The sequence below is a fragment of the Pseudophryne corroboree genome, chromosome 1 (genome assembly GCF_028390025.1).
Source record: "Pseudophryne corroboree isolate aPseCor3 chromosome 1, aPseCor3.hap2, whole genome shotgun sequence".
NCBI lineage: Eukaryota > Metazoa > Chordata > Amphibia > Anura > Myobatrachidae > Pseudophryne > Pseudophryne corroboree.
The window spans coordinates 676,964,564-676,991,251 of NC_086444.1; the positions used below are offsets into that span (position 1 = coordinate 676,964,564).

A 26,688-nucleotide genomic window follows, 5' to 3' on the forward strand; every position below is an offset into this window, starting at 1 on the left:
CCATGTCTGTTCCAAGACTTACCGTGGCTGCGTTTGACGGCATGGCGGTGGAACGCCGGTTCCTAAGGGAAAAAGGCATTCCGGAAGAGGTCATTCCTACCCTGGTCAAAGCCAGGAAGGAGGTGACCGCACAACATTATCACCACATGTGGCGAAAATATGTTGCGTGGTGTGAGGCCAGGAAGGCCCCACGAAGAAATTTCAACTCGGTCGATTCCTGCATTTCCTGCAAACAGTGTCTATGGGCCTCAAATTGGGGTCCATTAAGGTTCAAATTTCGGCCCTGTCAATTTTCTTCCAGAAAAAAATTGGCTTCGGTTCCTGAAGTCCAGAAGTTTGTCAAGGGAGTACTGCATATACAACCCCCTTTTGTGCCTCCAGTGGCACTGTGGGATCTCAACGTAGTTCTGGGATTCCTCAAATCACATTGGTTTAAACCGCTCAAATCTGTGGATTTGAAATATCTCACATGGAAAGTGACCATGCTGTTGGCCCTGGCCTCGGCCAGGCGAGTGTCAGAATTGGCGGCTTTGTCTCACAAAGCCCATATCTGATTGTCCATTCGGACAGGGCAGAGCTGCGGACTCGTCCCCAGTTTCTCCCTAAGGTGGTGTCAGCGTTTCACCTGCACCAGCTTATTGTGGTACCTGCGGCTACTAGGGACTTGGAGGACTCCAAGTTGCTGGATGTTGTCAGGGCCCTGAAAATATAGGTTTCCAGGACGGCTGGAGTCAGGAAAACTGACTTGCTGTTATCCTGTAGGCACCCAAAAAACTGGGTGCTCTTGCTTCTAAGCAGACGATTGCTAGTTGGATGTGTAGTACAATTCAGCTTGCACATTCTGTGGCAGGCCTGCCACAGCCAAAATATGTAAATGCCCATTCCACAAGGAAGGTGGGCTCATCTTGGGCGGCTGCCCGAGGGGTCTCGGCTTTACAACTTTGCCGAGCTGCTACTTGGTCAGGGGCACACCCTGGCTGAGGAGGACCTGGAGTTCTCTCATTCGGTGCTGCAGAGTCATCCGCACTCTCCCGCCCGTTTGGGAGCTTTGGTATAATCCCCATGGTCCTGACGGAGTCCCCAGCATCCACTTAGGACGTCAGAGAAAATAAGAATTTACTTACCGATAATTCTATTTCTCGTAGTCCGTAGTGGATGCTGGGCGCCCATCCCAAGTGCGGATTGTCTGCAATACTTGTACATAGTTATTGTTACAAAAATCGGGTTATTATTGTTGTGAGCCATCTTTTCAGAGGCTCCGCTGTTATCATGCTGTTAACTGGGTTCAGATCACAGGGTTGTACAGTGTGGCTGGTATGAGTCTTACCCGGGATTCAAAATCCTTCCTTAGTGTGTACGCTCGTCCGGGCACAGTATCCTAACTGAGGCTTGGAGGAGGGTCATAGGGGGAGGAGCCAGTGCACACCACCTGATCCTAAAGCTTTTACTTTTGTGCCCTGTCTCCTGCGGAGCCGCTATTCCCCATGGTCCTGACGGAGTCCCCAGCATCCACTACGGACTACGAGAAATAGAATTATCGGTAAGTAAATTCTTATCATAACTGCTCTGCAGCACTTGGCTTTGAGAAATATGCAGGGTAGACAGTGATACAGGTGGGTTATATGTTTAATTCAGTTGGATAAGCAGCATAATCAGCTGCTAGCCTGTAAGCAATTTTGTGAAGAAATGGTCAAACCTGGTGCTGTGCTTGTTGAACTTTTGACTGCGGTTTGTAACATTCATAGGGGGGAATTCTGTTTAGTCACACCCGATCTCCCATCTAAAGTGATAGGAGATCGCGGAGCGATATTCAATTGTCCACCTTTATCGGGCTGATTGCGCTCATATCGGTCAGGTGGGCACCCGAACGTCTCACTTTTCGTGCATACCTCCGGTAAAGCGAGCTGAAATGCAGTTCTCGCGCCCGTCTGCAGCAACAGAATAGCTGCTGGCGGGCACTGATGGGTGCAGGGGCCCACAAATACATTTGAATCTCGCTCATAATGTTGACAATAAGAATGGGAACAGTTACATCTAACAAAAAGTGCAATTTAAAGTGTTTTGGCAGTTTTAGAATTTTAAACATGATGGCAATGCATGTTTTAAGCCTACATGTTTATAATTTCATTATTGATGTCAGCATGCCTTATTCAACGTTAACTCCCCATTGTCCTTGTCGACATTTTAGGGCCACTCCTATTAGGCTTCCCACATGGCGCGAGTTACTGTAAAGGCCCATACACACTGGGCGATTTTGAGCTGAAAGTAGCTCATTTTTGGTGTGTTGAGCTGGTTTCAGCTCAAAGCCGCCCAGTGTGTATGCCCCGGCGATGAGCGCTCCTGCTTCATCGCCGGCAGCAGCCGTTCATCTGCTGGTATCACCAGCAGATGAACGGTGGGGTGAACGGCTTTCCATAGCATCCTGCTATGGAAAGCCGCTCCCCTCCGCTGACATCACTGGGTGGGGGGAAAATAGCTCAGTGTGTATGCACTGAGCTATTTTCAGCCCAGCGAAGATCGCTGTGCATACTTTACTCTATACTGTACATCTGGATTTGCTAATCTTTGTTTGGAGTCCGGGGTGAGATTAGGTTATGAAGGGGGCAAATTTCAGTGCTGTTGCTGGAGTTTATGAGCTGTTGCAGTGGTAGCGAGTGCGTACACGGCTAATAATTTTGACCCCTTTGTTGAACTGGTAACTAAATCATGAAAAAAAAAAAAAAAAATATATATATATATATATATATATATATATATATATATATACTGCTCAAAAAAATAAAGGGAACACTAAAATAACACATCCTAGATCTGAATGAATGAAATATTCTTATTAAATACTTTGTTTTTTACATAGTTGAATGTGCTGACAACGAAATCACACAAAAATTATCAATGGAAATCAAATTTATTAACCCATGGAGGTCTGGATTTGGAGTCGCACTCAAAATTAAAGTGGAAAAACACACTACAGGCTGATCCAACTTTGATGTAATGTCCTTAAAACAAGTCAAAATGAGGCTCAGTAGTGTGTGTGGCCTCCACGTGCCTGTATAACCTCCCTACAACCCACACAAGTGGCTCAGGTAGTGCAGCTCATCCAGGATTACACATCAATGCGAGTTGTGGCAAGAAGGTTTTGCTGTGTCTGTCAGCGTAGTATCCAGAGCATGGAGGCGCTACCAGGAGACAGGCCAGTACATCAGGAGACGTGGAGGAGGCCGTAGGAGGGCAACAACCCAGCAGCAGGACCGCTACCTCCGCCTTTGTGCAAGGAGGAACAGGAGGAGCACTGCCAGAGCCCTGCAAAATGACCTCCAGCAAGCCACAAATGTGCATGTGTCTACTCAAACGATCAGAAACAGACTCCATGAGGGTGGTATGAGGGCCCGACGTCCACAAGTGGGAGTTGTGCTTACAGACCAACACCGTGTAGGACTTTTGGCATTTGCCAGAGAACACCAAGATTGGCAAATTCGCCACTGGCGCCCTGTGCTCTTCACAAATGAAAGCAGGTTCTCACTGAGCACATGGAGAACGTTCTGCTGCCTGCAACATCCTCCAGCATGACCGGTTTGGCAGTGGGTCAGTAATGGTGTGGGGTGGCATTTCTTTGGGGGGCCGCACAGCCCTCCATGTGCTCGCCAGAGGTAGCCTGACTGCCATTAGGTACCCAGATGAGATCCTCAGACCCCTTGTGAGACCATATGCTGGTGTGGTTGGCCCTGGGTTCCTCCTAATGCAAGACAATGCTAGACCTCATGTGGCTGCAGTGTGTCAGCAGTTCCTGCAAGACGAAGGCATTGATGCGATGGACTGGCATCCAATTGAGCACATCTGGGACATCATGTCTCGCTCCATCCACCAACGCTACGTTGCACCACAGACTGCCCAGGAGTTGGCGGATGCTTTAGTCCAGGTCTGGGAGGAGATCCCTCAGGAGACCATCCGCCACCTCATCAGGAGCATGCCCAGGCATTGTAGGGAGGACATTCAGGCACGTGGAGGCCACACACACTACTGAGCCTCATTTTGACTTGTTTTAAGGACATTACATCAAAGTTGGATCAGCCTGCAGTGTGTTCTTCCACTTTAATTTTGAGGGTGACTCCAAATCCAGACCTCCATGGGTTAATAAATTTGATTTCCATTGATAATTGTGTGATTTTGTTGTCAGCACATTCAACTATGTAAAGAACAAAGTATTTAATAAGAATATTTCATTCATTCAGATCTAGGATGTGTTATTTTAGTGTTCCCTTTATTTTTTTTGAGCAGTATGTGTGTATATGTATTTATTTTTAATTCAAACTTTAAAGTGACAGAACTAGTGATAACGAGAAACTGGTACTCCTACATCTTGCCGAGCATTGTAAAATGATGTTGTTGTTGGTTTTTTTAATTTTTTTAATTTTAGTTATATTAACGCCTGTCCCTACCACAAAGATTTTCATGGCTTCTATTACCTTTCAAGCTATTTGTACTGTCTCACTACAATAGTTGCCCTAGCTTAGGCTTGTTAACCAGGGGCATGTTTGTTTCTGGACTGCGGTGTAGACAGTCCCTGCTATATCTCATCTCCAGGCTATAATAAGAGTATTTTTACACACAGCCAAAACAGTCTAAGTCTACATTTTGTTTTATTTCCACTTCACTAGCTAATTATGTTGTCCAGACAATATTTTGAGCTCTTTTGGAGTTTTTAAATGGCTTTGGGCAAAATGTAAACTGGCTGTGTAACCGTTTTATTGCTATTTGCCACAGTTGACCACAAAGTAGAATAGACAGCCTAATTGAGTTGCCCAGAAAGGTATGTTTTCAACGACATACTGTTCTAAGTAATGGTTGTCTGATGGAGCAATTCAGTTGTGCTGATCGTGCGCAAGTGCTTTGGGCTCCCATCATTTCTGCTTGTACCCTCCTGAGATGATGGAAGGTCAGGCTTTTGGGCAGCCAAACTGCATTTTCGTCAGCGCACCCTATACTTTACACTGGTTTAGCTTGACAGGGCTATACCCAGTGCATTTGGGCGCAAAAGGCACGATAAATAATGGGTGCCAAAAGTAATTGTATAGCTCGTCAGTGCCTCCTTATTTTTGGGTGTGCAAAAAAGAAAAAACAATTGAATTCCCCCTAGGTCTATACATATACTTGTTTAAATTTCAGTAGTTGCCCCTACGGTGTGCACAATACTAAAGTAATGCTATGGTGCTAAAGATGTGTCCACATACACCTCTCCTCAATACGTCTTGTGACGTTGGGCACCTGGTACAAGTGAGCTGTCTAGTCCTGTGCATACTCTGCTATACCGAGTGTCTTTTGTCCAAAAATGCATCTTATGCTGTGTACACACTGGTCAATATATTGGCCATTCTATTGAATGGCCGATATATTGCTGGCCTGTCGGCCAATGTGTGCCAACGATAGGTCTGTGAACGTCATCATTCACAGACATATAGCGTCGGCCGGCAGCACACACAGTGACCATTAGATCTACAGCTATATTGGTGTATCGTTGTGTGTGTACGGGCGGTCACTCCCGCAAGAGCTGGCGGTGATTGACAGCACAACTAGGCGGGTGCATGCAAATGCCCGCCACTTTGTGACGTCAGTCCCAACGGATCGTACCGTGTGTATGCACAACACACTGCTCGGTATGTATGTATGTATGTATGTATGTATGTATGTATATGTATATATATATATATATATATATATATATATATATATATATATATATATATATATATATATATATATATATATATATATATACAACCAACAGCGGGTGCGGCACTCCGTGCGACGAGATCAACGGGACACTTACTTCAGAGGTGGTGACAACGTTTCAATGCGATTTATTAGTGCATTTTCATCAGGTCAGATAACAAGAGAAAAGAAAAGTGCTTACCTAAATAGTGTGTGTGCTGGACGCCATACCCGCACTTCCGGATCCCAGACACGAGTCTGGTCCGTCGGCGCTCACCAGTGACGTCACTACCCACTGCCGGTAGTCATGGAAACATCAACAAAGCCTGTTCGTATACACATGGTGAATGCAATCAAAGACACAAAAATGCAGATGGAAACTATACATAGGTATCCTCAATACAGGTCTAGGGCTATAATAAACAATCTAACCTTCATATCACATATCTACAATGGATGTCAACTAAAGTGCATACTGTCATAAAGGCATACATAATGATCACCAGGGCTAGTGATATGGTCTCTAAATATATGGTCATAGACTGACCAGAGTTAAGGGCATGTATACTCTCCCACCAAAATATACATAGAAACACAGACCAATAAATAGAGGAACGCTGCATTTATAAGAGTGCATTTAAACCAAGGTGCTCGTTCAGCCTTCTGGGGTGTAATGTCCCCAGACGGTGGATCCATCTAGTTTCAAGCTGAAGGAGTTTCATGCCCCTATCACCACCCCGGGTCAGGGGGGGAATATATATATATATTAATATATATTATATTCTCCGCAGATCAATTGATCTGCAGATATCTTATGGTACGCATAAACTTGTGCGATTGCCTTTGACTGCTAGGGGTGTCTCTCTTCCCCCCCCCCCCCCCCCCCACACACACACACTTGTTCATTACTGTGAGGTATTACACTGCCCCCGTTGGCTGCTACTTAATGGGTGTGGTTCATAGGGTCGACCACACTTAGATCGACTGATTAAGTAGACACCTAAAATAGGTCGACACAAGTATTAGTTCAGGAGTTTAATTTTTAGGGTGTCGTTTTCTTGGTAGAATGACCGGGAACCCCAGTTAGTGCACCGTGTCTCCTCGCATGGCTCGCTTCGCTTGCCATGCTTCGAGTTAAGGTTACAGTTACCAATCATAGTCCACGTGGATCGTAAAGTATGAAAAAGGGAAAAAAAAATTGAAAAACTTATGTCGACCTTTTGTCATGTCAACTTAGTACATGTCGACCTATAGACCAGTTTCCCTTCTTAATGCCACCCAGCTAACAAAATATAGTGGGGAGAACACTGCATTAGCTCCTTAACATTAACCCCCTACTTTATCTACGGTATGTATTTGTTGCAGTAAGCCTTACCACAACAGGGCACACCTCTGGATATTTCTTCCTTTGCAGGCTGGTAATGGTGCCGTCATGGTTCAATGCCCAGTAGCTGGTCCAGCCTCAGGCACACATCTTTAACACACAGCTGTGGTGTGGTTTTTAAGTCTTTGGCAGTTTCTTTTCTCAAAGTCTTGCCTGGAATACATCTTACACATCTTATTTCCCCCTCACTACTCAATGCTACACATTTCTAGGGCTTCCATTAAGTGGGGAATTCACAGCAGATGGCCCCCATGTACGTTCTCTAGGGAACAGATTTAACATATGAGACAGATCTTGTAATGCTAGATGTGGTCTTTACGATATGACTAGTCATTTCATCTCTTATTCTGCTACATAATTACACCTGTCCAAAAGTGCATCAATGCAGGCACTAAAGGAGATCAGAGACGGTGGAGCTGCTGCAATTCCCACAGTGAGAACTGATCAGCTAGTAAGACCAGAGAGGGTGTGACACTATTTGGTGTGTGTCTGACACTGTATATGTGTAAGGCTGTGTGTGTCTGTAGTTTATTTTATTTATTACGTTTCTTCTATAGTGCAGCATTTTCCGTTGCGCCTTTGAATTAGAAACAGTAATAGAACAAAACTAATTAACAGACCGATTTATAGAGGTAGGAATGCCCTGCTCACAAGTTTACACTCTATAGGGAATTATCCTTAATATGTAACCCTGTGTGTCTGTGGTTCAGTTTGTGTAACCCTGTACATGTGTTTTTGAATGCTGGGGCAGAAACAAAATGGTAGCGGGGGTAGTGTGAAAGACATTAACTCACTCGAGGGGGTGCATGAATTGACATGGAGATATGAATGATAAATTTAGGGCATGAATTGACTAGGCAGAAGGTCGGGAATTAACTTTTGAGGGGCATGATTTCATACTGTTTATGGGGAATTCAATTGATTTATGCTCCGGCAGCCACTAGTTGGCTCCGGATGGAGCAATTCAATTGTTGCTCCAAATGGCGCGGACAGCTGTTGATGCTATCATTTCAGCTCACAACCCCCAATCTGGCAATCTGAAATGAGCAAAAAGTGACCCATTTGGGTGCCCAAACAGCTATTTTTACACGTTGCGCTTTGGTCCGGTTTAGCTGTTTTACGCAGCTAAACCTGGGCGGTTTGGGCATGATAAACACGAAAAAAGAACTATTTTAATATTGCACCCCCTCTTTTAGACACAAGATTGGGCACGATAAACAATTTTATAATGCTGAGACAGTGGCCCATCGTGCCATGATAGGATGGCTGGTAACAGGGGGTGGGCTGCTGTCTTTGAAAGTCCTGCATTTCCTGAGAGGAGTTCCCTGGGTTGCTACTAGGTTTACATTCCTGTCTTAAATATCTCTCTAGATTTAGTTTTGTATAGTATGGTATAGATTTCGTGGCAGTCTATTCACATTCCAGTGTGGTGTTGGCAACCACCATATCTGTGTAATCCAGATTTCTCCTTCATCCACTAGGTGACATTGGAGGCTTATGCCAGTGGGGTATAGCTGGGTGATTAAGTGGAGCCTTTACTTTAAATATTTGAAGTGTGACAGGCTCCTCATCCTCTATGCCCAGCCCCCCCCCCCCCCCTGTTTCAGACCAGTTTAAGAAATGTCTAAGGGAGCCGGTTCACTCTCTAGGTTTCGCCAGATTTCATATTGGATATTACTTTACTTCATACAAGCATGAGCCTCTGCACCTGTCTGGTTTCAAGGATGGAGCTGCCGGGTGAACCCTATCACAGCTTCTTGAGGCTGCAGGGACTGCCATCCCTGGGGTGCATCCAACGCAGCTGCGTGCGGCTTGCATCAGGGCCCCCTCAGCCAAAACTGCCATCGGCCAGCATGGCCGCTTCTGTGTGTGTTCCCCGGTGCCTCGACTAGCGGGGTGTCCAGCGAGAACACTATTCAGGCGGATTAAATATAGATTTGTCAGCACTGCAGTCCTCCGCACACACATACCCCTTTCACACCGCACAAAAAACCTGGTATCGACCCGACATATTGCCTGGTCGGCGTGCGGTGTGAAAGGGGCATTGCCGAAATCGCGGGTCGCCTGACTTGGCAATTCAACCCGGGTATAAAGCAGTGTTATACCCGGGTATAAAGCAGTGTTATACCCGGGTTGAATACCGGGTCAGTGGCTGCGTAAATGGGCTCCCGGGTCGACGCGACCCGGGACCCGTTTACTAGATAGGGAGAAGTGGCCGGGTCTGGGAAGCCAGCAGCAGCTGCCAATGCCGGTTCCCACCCGGGAAGGACCCGCTTCCAATTCTCTGGTGGGATCTGGCATTGGCAGTGTGAAAGGGGTATAACTCTGCTCTGCTCTTGCTCTTGCTCCTGCTCCCTGCAACCGCTGAGCTTCCTCTACAGGAAGAATCCACATGGCAGCAGCCATTTTACACTGGGGAAAAAAGCTTTGTGCTGCTGCTGGCTGAGCTGTTCAGACAATGCCTTGGCCAGGGGCTTGTGAGTTTGCTGTGGGGGCTACAGGTGGTGGGAGCAGGGGTGTATCTAGGGGTCTGAGCGCCCCTGGCAAAGTAAGGAACTGGCACCCCAACCCAGTTACTGATAGGCTGAGGTAAGGGACACTGAGGGAATTACGGGGAGGGTGCGGGCAGGGACACAGAGAATTACAGGAGTGTATGGGCAGGGTCACTGAGGGGTCAGTTACAGGGATGGTGCGGGCAGGAACACTGAGGGGGAATTACAAGAAGGATGCGGACAGGGACACAGAGGGGATATATGCACACATACATACAGTTAAAAAACCCTCTCTAGGTGTGATGGCACTACATGTCCCAGCAAATCCAGTTGACAAGGTGTTCTGGGACTTGTAGTCTCAACACAGCTGGACAGGCAGTCACTGGTCTAGATACCTCTCCATAGAGAGCTCTTTGTAACCTGTAATCCAGACTGCCAGGATAGACCATGCAGTGCAGCTACGGTACCGCAGAAAATGTACAGGTATGCTCAGGCTGCTCTGCTGACTGGTGCTGATTGTAGTTGCTGGTGTTTGGTGACAGACCACGTGGGACCAATGAGAAGGGAAGCAGATGAGTAAGAGGAGGTGCCTCGCCCCTCCCCATACCTGGAAGTGCCCCGCTCCCTGGCTATATTCACCATCATTGTGACTGTAGTCACAGAGAGTGTCAGAGTGCAATACGCTTCTGAGAGTCCATCAGTGGATGGGCACTGCTAAGGGATGTACTCGGTGAGAACTACTGTTATTCTACCCCCTGGCGCGGGTGGCACTGCCGGGTGCCCCCCCCCCCCCCCCCCCCCCTTGGCCGGCGCCAATGGCAAGTGCCATCCTGGCCAATAGGAAGATACACCCCTGGGTGGGAGAGCAATTATACTGCACATTATACACCTATATTTCTGATCTCTGAGTTATATATTGCGGTGTTAGAAAAATGCTAAATTATGCACTTTGGGACAAAAAACACACGAGCATCGTACACTCTAAATGGGGAAATTATAGGGGTAACTATGGTGGAAAAGATTTGGGGGTGCTCATAGATAATAGGCTTAATAACCGTACACAATGTCAAAATGCAGCAAAGAAGGCAAGTAAAGTGCTTGCATGCATAAAACGGGGCATTGAGACAAGGGACAAGGATGTAATCCTGCCGCTTTACAAATCATTGGTACATCCGCACCTGGAATATTGTGCCCAATTTTGGGCACCATATTATAAAAAAATAAATAGGAGAACTAGAAAGGCTTCAAAGGCGGGCTACTAAACTGATTAAAGGGCTAGAGACACAGGAGTACAAGGAAAGGCTTGCTACTGTAAGTTAATTATGTATACACTAGAAAAGTGGCAACTAAGAGGTGACATTAATATCTTCAAATATGTAAAGGGTCATTACAAGGAGCTAGCAGTGGATTTGTTTATTAAAAACTCTGTAAAGGACACGTGGGCACTCGCTGAGGCTAGAGGAGAGAAAATTACGTACACAACGTAGGTAAGGGTTCTTCACGGTAAGTGCAATACAAATTTGGAACTCCCTTCCGGAGAAGATAGTAATGGCAGACTTTGTAAATGCATTTAAAAACCGATTAGACAAATTTCTAACTGGAAATAAATTTGTACATAACATACAGGATTATGCGGGATTCATGGTGGTATCCATGAAGGACCTGGGTATGCTGACTGCAAGGATATCTTCCATGTCTCTCAGCTCGCAGGGGACTCTGGCTACGCCAATGGTCTGCAGACGCGGAATGCAGGAGAAGTGTGGAGAACCTACCCTACACAGGTCAGACTCTATTTGAGGAAGCATTGGATGCGTGGATTTCCATGGCACCCACGGGTAGGTCGCCTTTTCTTCCTTCACCTACGCCTTCTACGAAGTAACCCTTTTCTTCATCTGTATCGCAGTCCTTTCGGACCACTACGACAAAGTCCAAGCTTCCTACCACCTTCTTTTTGAGGTGGGCGGGCAATATCCAAAAAGCCTGCACCCTCAGGCTCCCAGGACCAGAAGCCTGCTTCTGGTACCTCAAAATCCTCAGCATGACGGTGGACCACACAGCCTGGAGGATGGGCTGGTAGGGGCGAGACTCAGACGTTTCAGCCACGTCTGGGTGTTGTCCGGTCTGGATCCCCGGGTACAGTATATTGTGTCCCAGGGGTACAAACTGGAGTTTCAAGAAACCCCACCTCACCGATTCTGCAAATCGGGCTTACCAGCTTTGCTGACAGAACTGTCCCATTAGCAGCTATCCAAAAATTGGAAAAGTCAGAGGTCATTGTTCCAGTTCCACCTCATATGCACGATGTGGGTTACTATTCAAACCTTTTCGTGGTACCGAAACCGGATGGTTCGGTCAGACCAATTTTGAACTTTAAATCGCTAAACCCTTATCTAAGGGAATTTAAATTCAAAATAGTCTCTGAGAGCGGTGATCTCGGTTCTGGAGGAGGGGGAGTTTCTGGTATCCCAGGATATCAAGGATGCGTATCTCCACATTCCGATTTGGCCTCCGCACCAGGCTTATCTCGGATTTGCACTGTTAGACAGTCACTATCGGTTTCAAGCACTGCCATTCGGTCTCTACGGCGCCAAGGGTGTTCACCACGGTGATGGCAGAGATGATGGTTCTCCTCCGCAGACAGGGAGTAAACTTAATTCCATACCTGGACGATCTGCTGATAAAGGCATCGTCCAGGGAGAAGCTGTTGCAGTCCATTGCTCTCACGACTCCTCTGCTCAGGGTCCATGGTTGGATCCTGAACCTTCCTAAGTCACATTTGGAGCCAACAAGGAGATTGTCTTTCCTGGGGATGATCCTCTACACTGAAGTGCAGAGGGTCTCTCTCTTCCGGTGGAGAAATCTTGGTGATGCAATCAATGGTTCGGTATGTCCTGAAGCCAGCCCGGGTATCGATTCATCAGTGCATTCGTCTTCTGGGGAAGATGGTTGCCTCTTGCGAGGTTCTGCAGTTCGGAAGGTTTCATGCTCGATCCTTCCAATTGTATCTCCTAGACAAGTGGTCTGGTTCTCATCTGCATATGCACCTGAGGATACGTCTGTTGCCAAAAGCAAGGATTTCACTCCTCTGGTGGCTACAATTGCCTCACCTTCTGGAGGGCCGCAGGTTCGGGAATCGGGACTAGATCCTTCTAACCACGGATGCAGGTCTCCCGGGCTGGGGCGCAGTCACTCAAGGGGAAACCTTCCAAGGAAGGTGGTCAAGTCTGGAATCCAGTCTTCCAATAAACATTCTGGAACTAAGCCGTATACAACGGTCTTCTCCAAGTGACACATCTTCTGCGAGATCGACCCATTCAAGTGCAGTCGGACAGTGTAACGACAGTGGCCTACATAAACAGCCAAGGCGGAACAAAGAGCTGAGCTGCAAATTCAGAGGTAACAAGAATCATCCTCTGGGCAGAAAAGCACGCGTTGGCACTGTCAGCAATTTTCATTCCGGGAGTGGACAACTGGGAAGCGAGAGTGGGACCTCCATCCGGAGGTGTTCACGGTGGTAACAAATCTTTCGGGGGTTCCCCAAATAGACATGATGGCCTCCCGCCTCAACAATAAACTTTGGCGGTATTGCTCCAGGTCAAGAGACCCGCAAACAGTGGCGGTGGACACCCTGTTAACTCCGTGGGTGTTCCAGTCGGTGTATGTGTTTCCTCCACTTCCACTAATTCCAAGGATTCTAAAGCTCATAAGGAGAGCAAGAGTTCAGGCAATCCTCATTGTTCCGGACTGTCCAAGAAGGGCTTGGTACGCGGATCTTCTGCTGGAAGATCCGAGGCCTCTTCCTCTTTGGAAAGACCTGCTGCAGCAGGGGCTGTTCGCTTATCAAGACTTACCGCGGCTACGTTTGACGGCATGGAGGTTGAACGCCAGATCTTGGCTCGGAGGGGCATTCCGAACAAGGTTATTTCCTACCCTGATACAGGCTAGGAAAGGAGTAACGTCTAAACATTACCATCGCATTTGGAAAAAGTATGTATTTTGGTGTGAGTCCAAGAAGTTTCCTACGGTGGAGTTTCAGCTTGGGCGGTTTCTTCTCTTCCTACAAGCAAGTGTCGATATGGGCCTGAGGTTGGGATCAGTAAAGGTCCAGATTTCGGCCCTATCCATTTTCTTCCAGAAATAATTGTCTTTCCTCCCTGAGGTTCAGACTTTCTTGAAAGGGTTTCTGCACATCCAGCCTCCCTTTGTGCCACCTACGGCGCCCTGGGATCTTAACGTGGTGTTACAGTTCCTCCAATCGGATTGGTGCGAGCCTCTACCGGAGGTTGAGGTCAGGTTTCTCATGTGGAAGGCTGACACTTTGTTGGCCTTAGCTTCTGCTAGACGTGTGTCGGAGTTGGGGGCTTTGTCTTGTAAGAGCCCCTACTTGATCTTCCATGAAGATAGGGCTAAGCTCCGGACACGTCAGCAGTTCCTTCCAAAGGTTGTGTCGGCATTTCATATCAATCAACTTATTGTGGTGCCAGTTGCTACTGACTCCTCAATTTCGTCTCAGTCCTTGGATGTTGTAAGGGCTCTGAAAATCTATGTGAAGAGGACAGCTCGTCACAGAAAATCGGACTCTGTTTTTGTCCTGTATGATCCCAAGGAAATTAGGTGTCCTGCTTCTAAGCAGACTATCTCTCGCTGGATCAGGTTCGATATCCAGCATGCGTATTCTACGGCAGGATTGCCGTGTCCTACATCTATTAAGGCCCACTCTACTCGTAAGGTGGGTTCTTCCTGGGCGGCTGCCCGGGGTGTCTCACCTTTACAGCTTTGCCGAGCGGCTACTTGGTCTGGGTCGAACACGTTTGCTAAGTTTTACAAGTTCGATACTTTGACCAAACTTCCGGTCCTCAAAGGCCAATCAGTTCTGCAGGAGCCTCCGCACTCTCCCTCCCATTCTGGGAGCTTTGGTACATCCCCATGGTACTAATGTGGACCCCAGCATCCTCTAGGACGTAAGAGAAAATAGGATTTTAATTACCTACCGGTAAATCCTTTTCTCGTAGTCCGTAGAGGATGCTGGGTGCCCGCCCAGCGCTTTGTGATCCTGCAGTGGTTATTTAGTTCAGTACTGCTTAGTTCTTGGTTAAGTACTGTTTTATTACTTGGTTAAGTAATCTTTTTCAGCCGTTGATGATTTTTCAAGCTTGTTAGCTTGGTTTGCCGTGTGTGTGTTGGTGTGAATCTCGCCACTATCTGTGTAAAATCCTTCTCTCGAAGTGGTCAGTCTCCTCGGGCACAGTTTCTAGACCGAGTCTGGTAGGAGTGGCATAGAGGGAGTAGCCAGCCCACACACTCAAACTCTTAAAGTGCCAGTGGCTCCTAGTGGACCCGTCTATACACCATGGTACTAATGTGGATCCCAGCATCCTCTACGGACTACGAGAAAATAAGATTTTACTCACCGGTAAAACTATTTCTCGTAGTCCGTAGTGGATGCTGGGTCTCCGTAAGGACCATGGGGATTAGCGGCTCCGCAGGAGACTGGGCACAACTAAAGAAAGCTTTAGGACTACCTGGTGTGCACTGGCTCCTCCCACTAAGACCCTCCTCCAGACCTCAGTTAGGATACTGTGCCCAGAAGAGCTGACACAATAAGGAAGGATTTTGAATCCCGGGTAAGACTCATACCAGCCACACCAATCACACCGTATAACTCGTAATACTATACCCAGTTAACAGTATGAAATATAACTGAGCCTCTCAACAGATGGCTCAACAATAACCCTTTAGTTAGGCAATAACTATAAACAAGTATTGCAGACAATCCGCACTTGGGATGGGCGCCCAGCATCCACTACGGACTACGAGAAATAGATTTACCGGTGAGTAAAATCTTATTTTCTCTGACGTCCTAAGTGGATGCTGGGACTCCGTAAGGACCATGGGGATTATACCAAAGCTCCCAAACGGGCGGGAGAGTGCGGATGACTCTGCAGCACCGAATGGGCAAACTCTAGGTCCTCCTCAGCCAGGGTATCAAACATGTTTGAACCCGACCAAGTAACAGCTCGGCAAAGTTGTAAAGCCGAGACCCCTCGGGCAGCCGCCCAAGAAGAGCCCACTTTCCTCGTGGAATGGGCTTTTACAGATTTAGGGTGCGGCAGTCCAGCCGCAGAATGTGCAAGTTGAATCGTGCTACAGATCCAGCGAGCAATAGTCTGCTTAGAAGCAGGAGCACCCAGCTTGTTGGGTGCATACAGGAGAAATAGCGAGCCAGTTTTCCTGACTCCAGCTGTCCTGGAAACATATACTTTTCAGGGCCCTGACTACGTCCAGTAACTTGGAATCCTCCAAGTCCCAAGTAGCCGCAGGCACCACAATAGGTTGGTTCACATGAAAAACTGATACCACCTTAGGAAGGAAGTGGGAACGAGTCCTCAATTCCGCCTTATCCATATAAAATACCGATAAGGGCTTTTGTATGACAAAGCCGCCAATTCTGATACACGCCTGGCCGACGCCAAGGCCCACAGAATGACCACTTTCCACGTGAGGTATTATAGCTCCACGGATTTAAGTGGCTCAACTCAATGCGACTTCAGGAAATCCAACACCACGTTGAGATCCCACGGTGCCACTGGAGGCACAAACGGGGGCTGACTATGCAGCACTCCCTTAACAAAAGTCTGAACTTCAGGCAGTGAAGCCAGTTCAATTTTGGAAGAAAATCGATAGAGCCGAAATCTGGACCTTAATGGAACCCAATTTTAGGCCCATAGTCACCTCTGACTGTAGGAAGTGCAGAAATCGACCTAGCTGAAATTTCTCCTTTGGGGCCTTCCTGACCTCACAGTACGCAACATATTTCCGCCATATGCGGTGATAATGGTTTGCGTTCACTTCTTTCCTAGCTTTAAATAGCGTAGGGATAACTTCCTCCGGAATTCCCTTTTCCTTCAGGATCCGGCGTTCAACCGCCATGCCGTCAACGCAGCCGCGGTACGTCTTGGAACAGACAGGCCCCCTGCTGCAGCAGGTCCTGTCTGAGCGGCAGAGGCCATGGGTCCTCTGAGATCATTTCTTGGAGTTCTGGTTACCAAGCTCTTCTTGGCCAACCCGGAACAATGAGTATAGTTCTTACTCCTCTCCTTCTTATTATTCTCATTACCCTGGGTAAGAGAGGCAGAGAGGGGAACACATACACCGACTGGTACACCCACGGTGTTACCAGAGCGTCCACAGCTATCGCCCGAGGGTCCTTGACCTGGCGCAATATCTTTGTAACTTTTAGTTGAGGTGGGACGCCATCATGTCCACCTGTGGCCTTTCCCAACGGTGTACAATCATGTGGAAGACTTCTGGATGAAGTCCCCACTCTCCCGGGTGGAGGTCGTGTCTTCTGAGAAAGTCTGCTTCTCAGTTGTCCACTCCGGGAATGAACACTGCTGACAGTGCTAACACATGATTTTCCGCCCATCGGAGAATCCTTGTGGCTTCTGCCATCGCCATCCTGCTTCTTGTGCCGCCCTGTCGGTTTACATGAGCGACCGCCGTGATGTTGTCTGACTGGATCAGCACCGGCCGGTGTTGAAGCAGGGGTCTAGCCTGACTTAGGGCATTGTAAATGGCCCTCAGTTCCAGAATATTTATGTGTAGGGAAGTCTCCTGACTTTTCCATAGCCTTGGAAGTTCCTTCCCTGTGTGACTGCCCCCCAGGCCTCGAAGGCTGGCATCCGTGGTCACCAGGACCCAGTCCTGTATGCCGAATCTGCGGCCCCCTAGAAGATGAGCACTCTGCAGCCACCACAACAGCGACACCCTGACCCTTGGAGACAGGGATATCCGCCGATGCATCTGAAGATGCGACCCGGACCACTTGTCCAACAGATCCCACTAGAAAATCCTTGCATGGGACCTGGCGAATGGAATTTCTTCGTAAGAAGCTACCATCTTTCCCAGGGCTCGCGTGCATTGATGCACCGACACCTGTATACGTATTAGGAGGTCTCTGTCTAGAGACAACAACTCCTTGGACTTCTCCAGGAGAAACCCTTTTTATCCTGTTCTGTCCAGAACCATACCCAGGAACAGTAGACGCGTCGTAGGAACCAGCTGCGACTTTGGAATATTCAGAATCCAGCCGTGCTGTTGTAGCACTTCCCGAGAGAGTGCTACTCCGACGAACAACTGCTCCCTGGACCTCGCCTTTATAAGGAGATCGTCCAAGTACGGGATAATTATTTCGGCCATTACCTTGGTAAATACCTCGGTGCCGGTGACAGACCAACGGCAACGTCTGGAATTAGTAATGACAATCCTGTACCACAATATTGAGGTACTCCTGGTGAAGAGGGTAAATAGGGACATGCAGGTAATCATCCTTGATGTCCAGTGATACCATGAAATTCTCCAGGCTTGCAATAATCGCCCTGAGCGATTCCATTTTGAACTTGAACCTTCGTATATAAGTGTTCAAGGCTTTCCATTTTAGAATGGGTCTCACCGAACCGTCTGGTTTCGGTACCACAACATTTTGGAATAGTAACCCCGGCCTTGTTGAAGGAGGGGTACCTTGATTTCACCTGCTGGAAGTACAGCTTGTGAATTGCCGCCAGTACTACCTTTCTCCGAGGGCAGCAGGCAAGGCTGATGTGAGGTAACGGCGAGGGGGAGTCGCCTCGAACTCCAGCCTGTATCCCTGTGATACTATTTGCAGAACCTAGAGATCCACCTGTGGGCAAGCCCACTGGTCCCTGAAGTTCCCGAGACGCGCCCCTACCGCACCTGTCTCCACCTGTGGAGCCCCAGCGTCATGCGGTGGACTCAGAGGAAGCGGGGGAAGATTTTTGATCCTAGGAACTGGCTGCTGGTGCAGCTTTTTCCTTCTTCCCTTGTCTCTGTACAGAAAGGAAGCGCCTTTGACCCGCTTGCTTTTCTGAAGCCGAAAGGACTGTACCTGAAAATACGGTGCTTTCTTAGGCTGTGAGGAAATCTGAGGTCAAATTTTTTCTTCCCAGCTGTTGCTGTGGATACGAGGTCCCAGAGACCATCCCCAAACAATTCCTCACCCTTATAAGGCAGAATCTCCATGTGCCTTTTACAGGCAGCATCACCTGTCCACTGCCGGGTTTCTAATACCCTCCTGGCAGAATGGACATGGCATTAATTCTGGATGCCAGCCGGCAAATATCCCTCTGTGCATCCTTTTATATATAAGACAACGTCTTTAATATGCTCAATGTTAGCAAAATATTATCCCTGTGTTAGAGTATTAATATTATCTGACAGGGTATCAGACCACGCTGCAGCAGCACTATTAATGCTGAGGCAATTGCAGGTCTCAGTATATAACCTGAGTGTGTATATACAGACTTCAGGATCGCCTCCTGCTTTTTATCAGCAGGTTCCTTCAAGGTGGCCGTATCCTAAGACGGCAGTGCCACCTTTTGACAAACGTGTGAGCGCCTTATCCACCCTAAGGGATATCTCCCAACGTGACCTATCCTCTGGCGGGAAAGGGTACGCCATCAGTAACTTTTTAGAAATTACCAGTTTCATATCGGGGGAACCCACGCTTCTTTACACACTTCATTCATTCATCTGATGGGGGAACAAAACACTGGCTGCTTTTTCTCCCCAAAAATAAAACCCCTTTTATGTGGTACCTGGGTTCATGTCAGAAAATGCGTAACACATTTTTCATTGCCGAGATCATGTAACGGATGTTCCTAGTGGATTGTGTATATGTCTCAACCTCGTCGACACCGGAGTCAGACTCCTTGTCGACATCTGTGTCTGCCATCTGAGGTAACGGGCGTTTTTTGAGCCCCTGATGGCCTTTGAGACGCCTGGGCAGGCGCGGGCTGAGAAGCCGGCTGTCCCACAGCTGTTACGTCATCCTTTTATGTAAGGAGTTGACACTGTCTGTTAATACCTTCCACCTATCCATCCACACTGGTGTCGGCCCCACAGGGGGCGACATCCCATTTTTCGGCCTCTGCTCCGCCTACACGTAATCTTCCTCATCCAACATGTCGACACAGCCGTACCGACACACCGCACACACACAGGGAATGCTCTGACTGAGGACAGGACCCCACAAAGTCCTTTGGGGAGACAGTGAGAGAGTATGCCAGCACACACCAGAGCGCTATATAATGCAGGGATTAACACTATAACTGAGTGATTTTTCCCCAATAGCTGCTTGTATACATATATTGCGCCTAAATTTAGTTCCCCCCCTCTTTTTACCCCTTGGAGCCTGAAAACTACAGGGGAGAGCCTGGGGAGCTGTCTTCCAGCTGCACTGTGAAGAGAAAATGGCGCCAGTGTGCTGAGGGAGAAGCCCCGCCCCTTTTTCGGCGGACTTTCTCCCGCTTTTTCTGGAATACTGGCAGGGGTAATTTTACATCTATATAGCCTCTAGGACTATATATGATGTAGATTTGCCAGCCAAGGTGTCATATATTGCCCTCAGGGCGCCCCCCCCCCCCAGTGCCCTGCACCCATCAGTGACCGGAGTGTGAGGTGTACATGAGGAGCAATGGCGCACAGCTGCAGTGCTGTGCGCTACCTTGGTGAAGACCGAAGTCTTCTGCCGCCGATTTTCCGGACTCTTCATGCTTCTGGCTCTGTAAGGGGGACGGCGGCGCGGCTCCGGGAACAAACACCAAGGTCGGGTTCTGCGGTCGATCCATCTGGAGCTAATGGTGTCCAGTAGCCTAAGAAGCCCAAACTACCACCTGTTAGGTAGGTTCGCTTCTTCTCCCCTTAGTCCCTCGCTGCAGTGAGTCTGTTGCCAGCAGATCTCACTGTAAAATAAAAAACCTAAATATACTTACTTTCTAGGAGCTCAGGAGAGCCCCTAGTGTGCATCCAGCTCAGCCGGGCACAAGAATCTAACAGAGGTCTGGAGGAGGGTCTTAGTGGGAGGAGCCAGTGCACACCAGGTAGTCCTAAAGCTTTCTTTAGTTGTGCCCAGTCTCCTGCGGAGCCGCTAATCCCCATGGTCCTTACGGAGTCTCAGCATCCACTTAGGACGTCAGAGAAAAGGATTTATCGGTAGGTAATTAAAATCCTATTTTCGCCTCTTTTCAACCTCACTAATTATGCAACTCTGTGTATATAACGCTATATAGGGCAAGGGTGACTTCTCCTTCCCTATTGTTTCTCTACCTCATCAGTCCCTTTTACTATCCTGTCTGTGTCTGTTCCTCTTACTGTGATACACTGGGGTTCATTATGGCAGGCATGGGAACCTCATCTAAAGCTTCTCAGAGGCTGTTTACACAGGGAAAGACAGAGGTTTCCCTATTTTGTTAATGCATTTGCGACTGTGCCTGTTGCAGAATGGGCACCTCAAGTGCAGGACTAATCAGTCTGGGTCTTCCAGCTGGCTGGAGTTATGTCACACCTCTCGGCTGAGCAGGCAGCCTCTCGTTTGTTATGTTTGCAATAATGCATTCCTATTATCTGTTCCAGGCCATACTGTTTGGCCTGTCCGCCGCTCCGAGAGTGTTCACGTAGGTGATGGCAGTGATAATGGCTCAACTTCCTGCCCAGGGTGTGACCAACGTCCCTTACCTAGACTATCTTCTCATAAAGGCACAGTCCAGGGACCAGTTGTTGGATATTATTCTGTCCCATCCTATGCTCATACCACATGGTTGGATCCTAAACTTCTCGAAGTCACACCTACAGCCAACTCAGAAGATTTTTTTCTTCCTCAGGACAAAGCACAGTCCATTCAGGAACTGGTATGTTTATTTCTACAACATCGCAAGTTGTCAGAACACCTATGCATTTGGCTGCTGGGGAAAATAGGTGCCTCTTTTGATGCCATTCAGCACAGCCAATTCCACTCCAGGCTGTACCAGCTGCATCTCCTCTCCAAGTAGATGAGATACTATCTGTTTTTACATCAGCTAGTAAGGCTGTGTCCCTGAACTCGTCTCTTCCTTCCCTGGTGGAGGAACTCTGCTCACCTGTTAAAAGGAAAACAGTTTGGGTTGTGGATTTGGGTTCTTACCACCATGAATGCAAGTCGGCGTGGATGGGGGGGCAGTGACGTTGGACAGTCACTTCCAGGGACACTGGTCCCCCCAGGAGTCACACCTGCCTATAAACATCCTCAAGCTCTGGGCGGTTTACAAAGCCCTGCAACTAGCCTGTCCTCTTCTGCGGGATCACACAGTTCGCGTCCAGTCAGACAACACAGTAGTGGCATACATAAACAGGCAGAGCGGCACTCGCAGCAGGGCAACCATGCGAGAGGTAAGCCGCATTCTTCTCTGGGACGAAAAATGTACTGCGGCAACATCGGCAGTCTTCATACCCGGAGTAGAAAACTGGGAGGTTGACTACTCGAGTCGTCAGGACCTGCACTCCATCCATGGGTTTTTCAGCAACTGATGCAACGGTGGGGACTCCCTCAGATTGATTGCATCTGGACTCCAAGTTAAACTCCTCAATACTGTTCTCGAACGAGGGACCCAGAGCCCACCGTTTACGCTACTACCTAGTCTTCTCAAACGAGTAAAGAGAGAAGATGCAGCGGTTCTTCTGGTGGCTCCAGATTGGTCTCGCAGAGCTTGGTACACCAACCTTCGGCTTCATCTGCCTCTTCTGCTACGGGAGGATCTTCTACAATAGGGCCCTTTCGTCTATCCAGACTTCAAGTGGCTGCATTTGACGGCGTCGCTGTTGAGAAGGCATTCTTAAAACATAAGGGAATCCGAACTGCTTGGATCCCCACCATATGTAGGGCCAGTAAGGAAGTTACCTCGAAGCCACCACATTTGGAAGGCGCATGTGGCTTGGTGTGAGCGGCGTCTATTGCCATCTACATCGTTCAAAGTACCTAGACTCCTGCTTATCCAACAAACTTGTTTCTCCACAGGCTTGCGTCTGGGATCCCTGATGGTACCGGTCTCCGAAATCTCTATATATTTCCCAGAGAAAGTTGGCTTTGCTTTCTGATGTACAGATATTTTCCCAGGGGATCATTTGACTGCAAATACCCTTTTGTTCAACCCCCCCCTCCCACGGCTCTGTGGGATTTTGTTTTTCTTGATTCACCGCCTCCTCTGTAGTCTGTTCTCTCTGTAACTCCTCGGGCTCGGTTTCTCTAACTGGTGTGGAAGGGGGGCATAGATGGTGAGGAGCCAGTCACACTTCTAAAATGTAAAGTGCCAGCTCCACTTAATCAGCCATCTATACCCCACTGGCATAAGCCACCAGTGCCCCCTGTGTAATCTGAGAAAGGTATTTTTTGGGAAACGCCAAAATCCAGTTTTCACAGGAAATTCATGGTTGTCATGGGTTAAAGGGATGTGGATGTTGTGGCCTCATCTCTCCTGATATTTAGGAATGTTTTGAGGTTTTCAGTTTAAATTGGGTTACGGTCTTCGAAAAACACTTCAGCCAGCTGCTGCATTTTATTATCCATTTATTTATGTCCAGATCATTACACAATACTGTATAGTACTAGCATGTTCATCTTTTACGTTTAGTCCAAACCTTAACTTTACTTATTGACGTTGCCTGGTTCCAAAGTTGTACCTCTATATATAAGATGTTATGTAACTAGTGACTAATACCCCTTTCACACTGCAGAGCTAGGTCTCGCACAGGATTTTGTACACTGGTCCTTTCTGGTTGTCCGATTAATCTGTGCAATTTTGTTGCATCTGATTGTAACGAAGACGCACATTTGTGCGAGAAAAGGTACAACGCTTGCTATGGCTCACTTGCGCTAGTTTCATGTCGCTTGGCATATTGAGGCTAAATGTTTGAGGACAATCAGTATATTTCAGAATCCCTGCAAATTTATTCCACTGGTGTCATCCATTTCAGTTAAAATTTGTGTAGAATGGAAGCATTTTTTTTAATGATGTGAAGGAATGTACAATTTTATATGGCATGCCTAAACTGGTAAAATAATTGAGTCATGTTGACTGTCAAATGTTGCAGAATAAGGTATTAATAAGTTATCAGCTTGCACATATACAGTAATGTGACTTTATAGCGCACTGTAACTGGTTTCCATCGAAACCAAGATCCCCTGATGCAGAGTGCAGCAGCTAGAGAGGAGCACAGCTCTCGGGATATACCGGTATATAAAAAGGTAAAAGTTGGTTTACCATCATATTATTACCATTCAATGGCTGCATACATCTGAATGCTATCAAATGGTAAAATCACTACCATCAAAACACAAACATTGATTGTTTGAAACCATAGGAATATGATGTCCATCTCTAATCCTGGTACCTTGTAGAAAAGAAAAAAAAAAGATCTATCGGGTGGTTCTGTACTATCCATGTCAGGAAACCATCTGGTTCACCCCCATTGCTGGCAAAAATATTCACCATTGGTCATAAACCAGTTGATGAGCTTGTATTGTAGCAGTCACATGGAAAATTGTTTGATACTATGGAATGTTCTTGAATGAGCCCGATGAGTTCTTTTCTCATATGTAATGAACATGTAAAATATACCATACCATAATACCATCACCGAAAATATTTACAGGTAAAATAGTTTACTATAACTTTTTTAGAGTGAATTCAGATCACTACTGGAATCCTTAAGTGATGTACTGTAGGTCCCGTTTGATAATGTGCTTACTTTAAAATGACTTGCACACAGCATTGATTATAATGTCTCTACTTATTGTATTCCTCTTCTATATCTCAGCAGAGTATATGAAAGTGAATGTAAAAGGCACACAATAGTGTAATAAAGTTTTTTTTTTTTATTAATATACAAAGTAAAACATAATTACCCTTTTAAAAAGTTATAGCAACATCAAAATTAAGTTTTGCTTGTGCCAGATTTCCACTTCAAATGGGCTTTTTGTATATAACACTCCTATTGATCTTCAGGACTTCCCACGGTGGTAGGTAAGTCTCCAAGATGGCATAAAATATTGAAAACCTCTTGATAAAGACCTGCAGGGGCAGGCTGAAATGATTTGGCTATATGTGTGGTAACTAGGACTACTTCCATTTGGAAGACATTTTTCCATGGTGGCGATGACTTGGGAGGCTAATCTCTGGCCTTTTTTTCAATCCCGGGTATCTGGATTGAAAAAACTGTCAATCCCGGGATTCCCAGGATACCTGGGATTGGGTTGAAGACCTGCCCACCCCAGCCCTGCCAACACAAATACCATCGTGGGTGGGAGCTGGGCTCGTCTGCTGCGGGTGGTGAGGTGTGGTCCAGGTGGGTGGCATCAGATTCACCATCGTGGGTGGGATAGCTCGTGCGCTGCGAGCGGTACAGGTGGCTGGCGTAAAACTGCGCAGCGTGACCTCTGACGACATGTCACGCTGTGCAATACGCGCTGGCAGGGGGAGCTGGGTGGAGGGAGCCAGGCAGCGTCTCAGCCTCCTGAGGACGTTCAGTGCTGCCCGGCATTAAAAAACAAAAAAACAAACAAAAAAAAAAACCAGTGGGGCAGGTAAATCCCACAATCCCCGGGATTGCTGTTTTTTTGGCCTAAATCCTGAGATCCTCCTGATCCCAGGATTGGCCTCCCTAATTGATGCCTCTTAATTAGTACGTTAGAGGCTGAGGGAAATCTGAAAATACATGAGGCAATGTAACTGATTTAACTGACCGAAATCAATATATTGAAAATGCTGGTGTATAAGTCATCTCTATTGCCCTTCGTGTTTTGTAGCAAAGAATAAATGGCTTTTATGGAACTGCTTTAGTTTTTTGACCAACATTTGAATTTTACTGAGACTCTTAACCTAAGATTTTACTCCAGTAACACAGTCTGTGCCTCTCTTTCAGGATGCCATAAGTTTGAAGCCAGCTATTAGAATTCAAGGTACTCAAGGGGTAAGTTCCACTTAAATTATTTATTACTATTATTAGGAATATATATATATATATATATATATATATATATATATATATATATATATATATATATATATATATATATATATATATATATATATATATATTTATTAGTGGTATAGCCTGCCGCACACAGTATTGTCCATGTTAGGAGTGCTGGATACATAATGTTACAATAGTCCCAGAAGAAAAGAAACCAGCACCTCCAAATTACTGCATAATCAAATCTTTATCAAAAAATAAGATCTTAAAAGCACCAGAGGCAAGAAACATTAGTAGAAGCACATGGGGTGTCAAAAAACTGCATAATAACATATCACCATTTCAACGGGGTAAGTAGTGCAAGCCTCCAGCAACAAACAGGTAGGTCGACAGCTGTTTCGGTGCTCAGAGGCACCTTCCTCATGGACATGAGGAAGGTGCCTCTGAGCACCGAAACAGCTGTCGACCTACCTGTTTGTTGCTGGAGGCTTGCACTACTTACCCCGTTGAAATGGTGATATGTTATTATGCAGTTTTTTGACACCCCATGTGCTTCTACTAATGTTTCTTGCCTCTGGTGCTTTTAAGATCTTATTTTTTGATAAAGATTTGATTATGCAGTAATTTGGAGGTGCTGGTTTCTTTTCTTCTGGGACATATATATATATATATATATATATATATATATATATATATATATATATATATATATATATATATATATATATATATATATATATATATATATATATATATAATTTTTTTTTTCTTTTTTTCTCTTTAATGAACATCGTAAAGAAGCATTAAAATGGTGTAACATTAATACTATATTGGAGAATGTACATGGGTGTTTTTCATGCACCTGTATTACATCCTTGGCTGACATTCTGCATTCATCCAGTGCTCACAGAACACTGGTGTATACAGGCAAAGCATTCTTCCTAGGTTTCAATGAATGTAATTTGCTGTACATTTTGGTGTTATTCACCAAGCTGGCAGCAGGCACCCAGAGCCGTGTGGGAACAGAGCGAAAGGGTAGATTTGACCCGGCATATGCATGTGTCGCGTCATCTTACTATAGCAGAGGTAGGACTGGTGCAGCAAGGTCATTAAGGAGGAGCTGACCCGTCATATGCGTATGTTGGGTCAACTTGTTGTGGTGGGGGTAGAGGCAGAACGAGGGGGTACTGTGGCAGCTGGGTCAGTCATGAGGAAGTGACCTGGCATATGTATATGTTGGATCACCTTGCTATAGTAGTAGCGGGGGTCAGGGCCGTAACTAGGTGTGTGCCTGGCACACAG

At 46.8% G+C, this 26,688-nt stretch overlaps 1 protein-coding gene across 2 annotated transcripts in view; it reads left to right on the top strand.

Annotated features, from left to right (window-relative positions):
• The window catches only part of ELL (elongation factor for RNA polymerase II), a 388,638-nt gene that overhangs the window by 105,979 nt on the left and 255,971 nt on the right, over window positions 1-26,688 (top strand). For both annotated transcript variants that reach the window (XM_063914738.1, XM_063914737.1), the window contains exon 2: window positions 25,336-25,383. In XM_063914738.1, coding sequence (XP_063770808.1) covers window positions 25,336-25,383 — 48 coding nt within the window. The remainder of the gene's footprint in view (window positions 1-25,335; window positions 25,384-26,688) is intronic.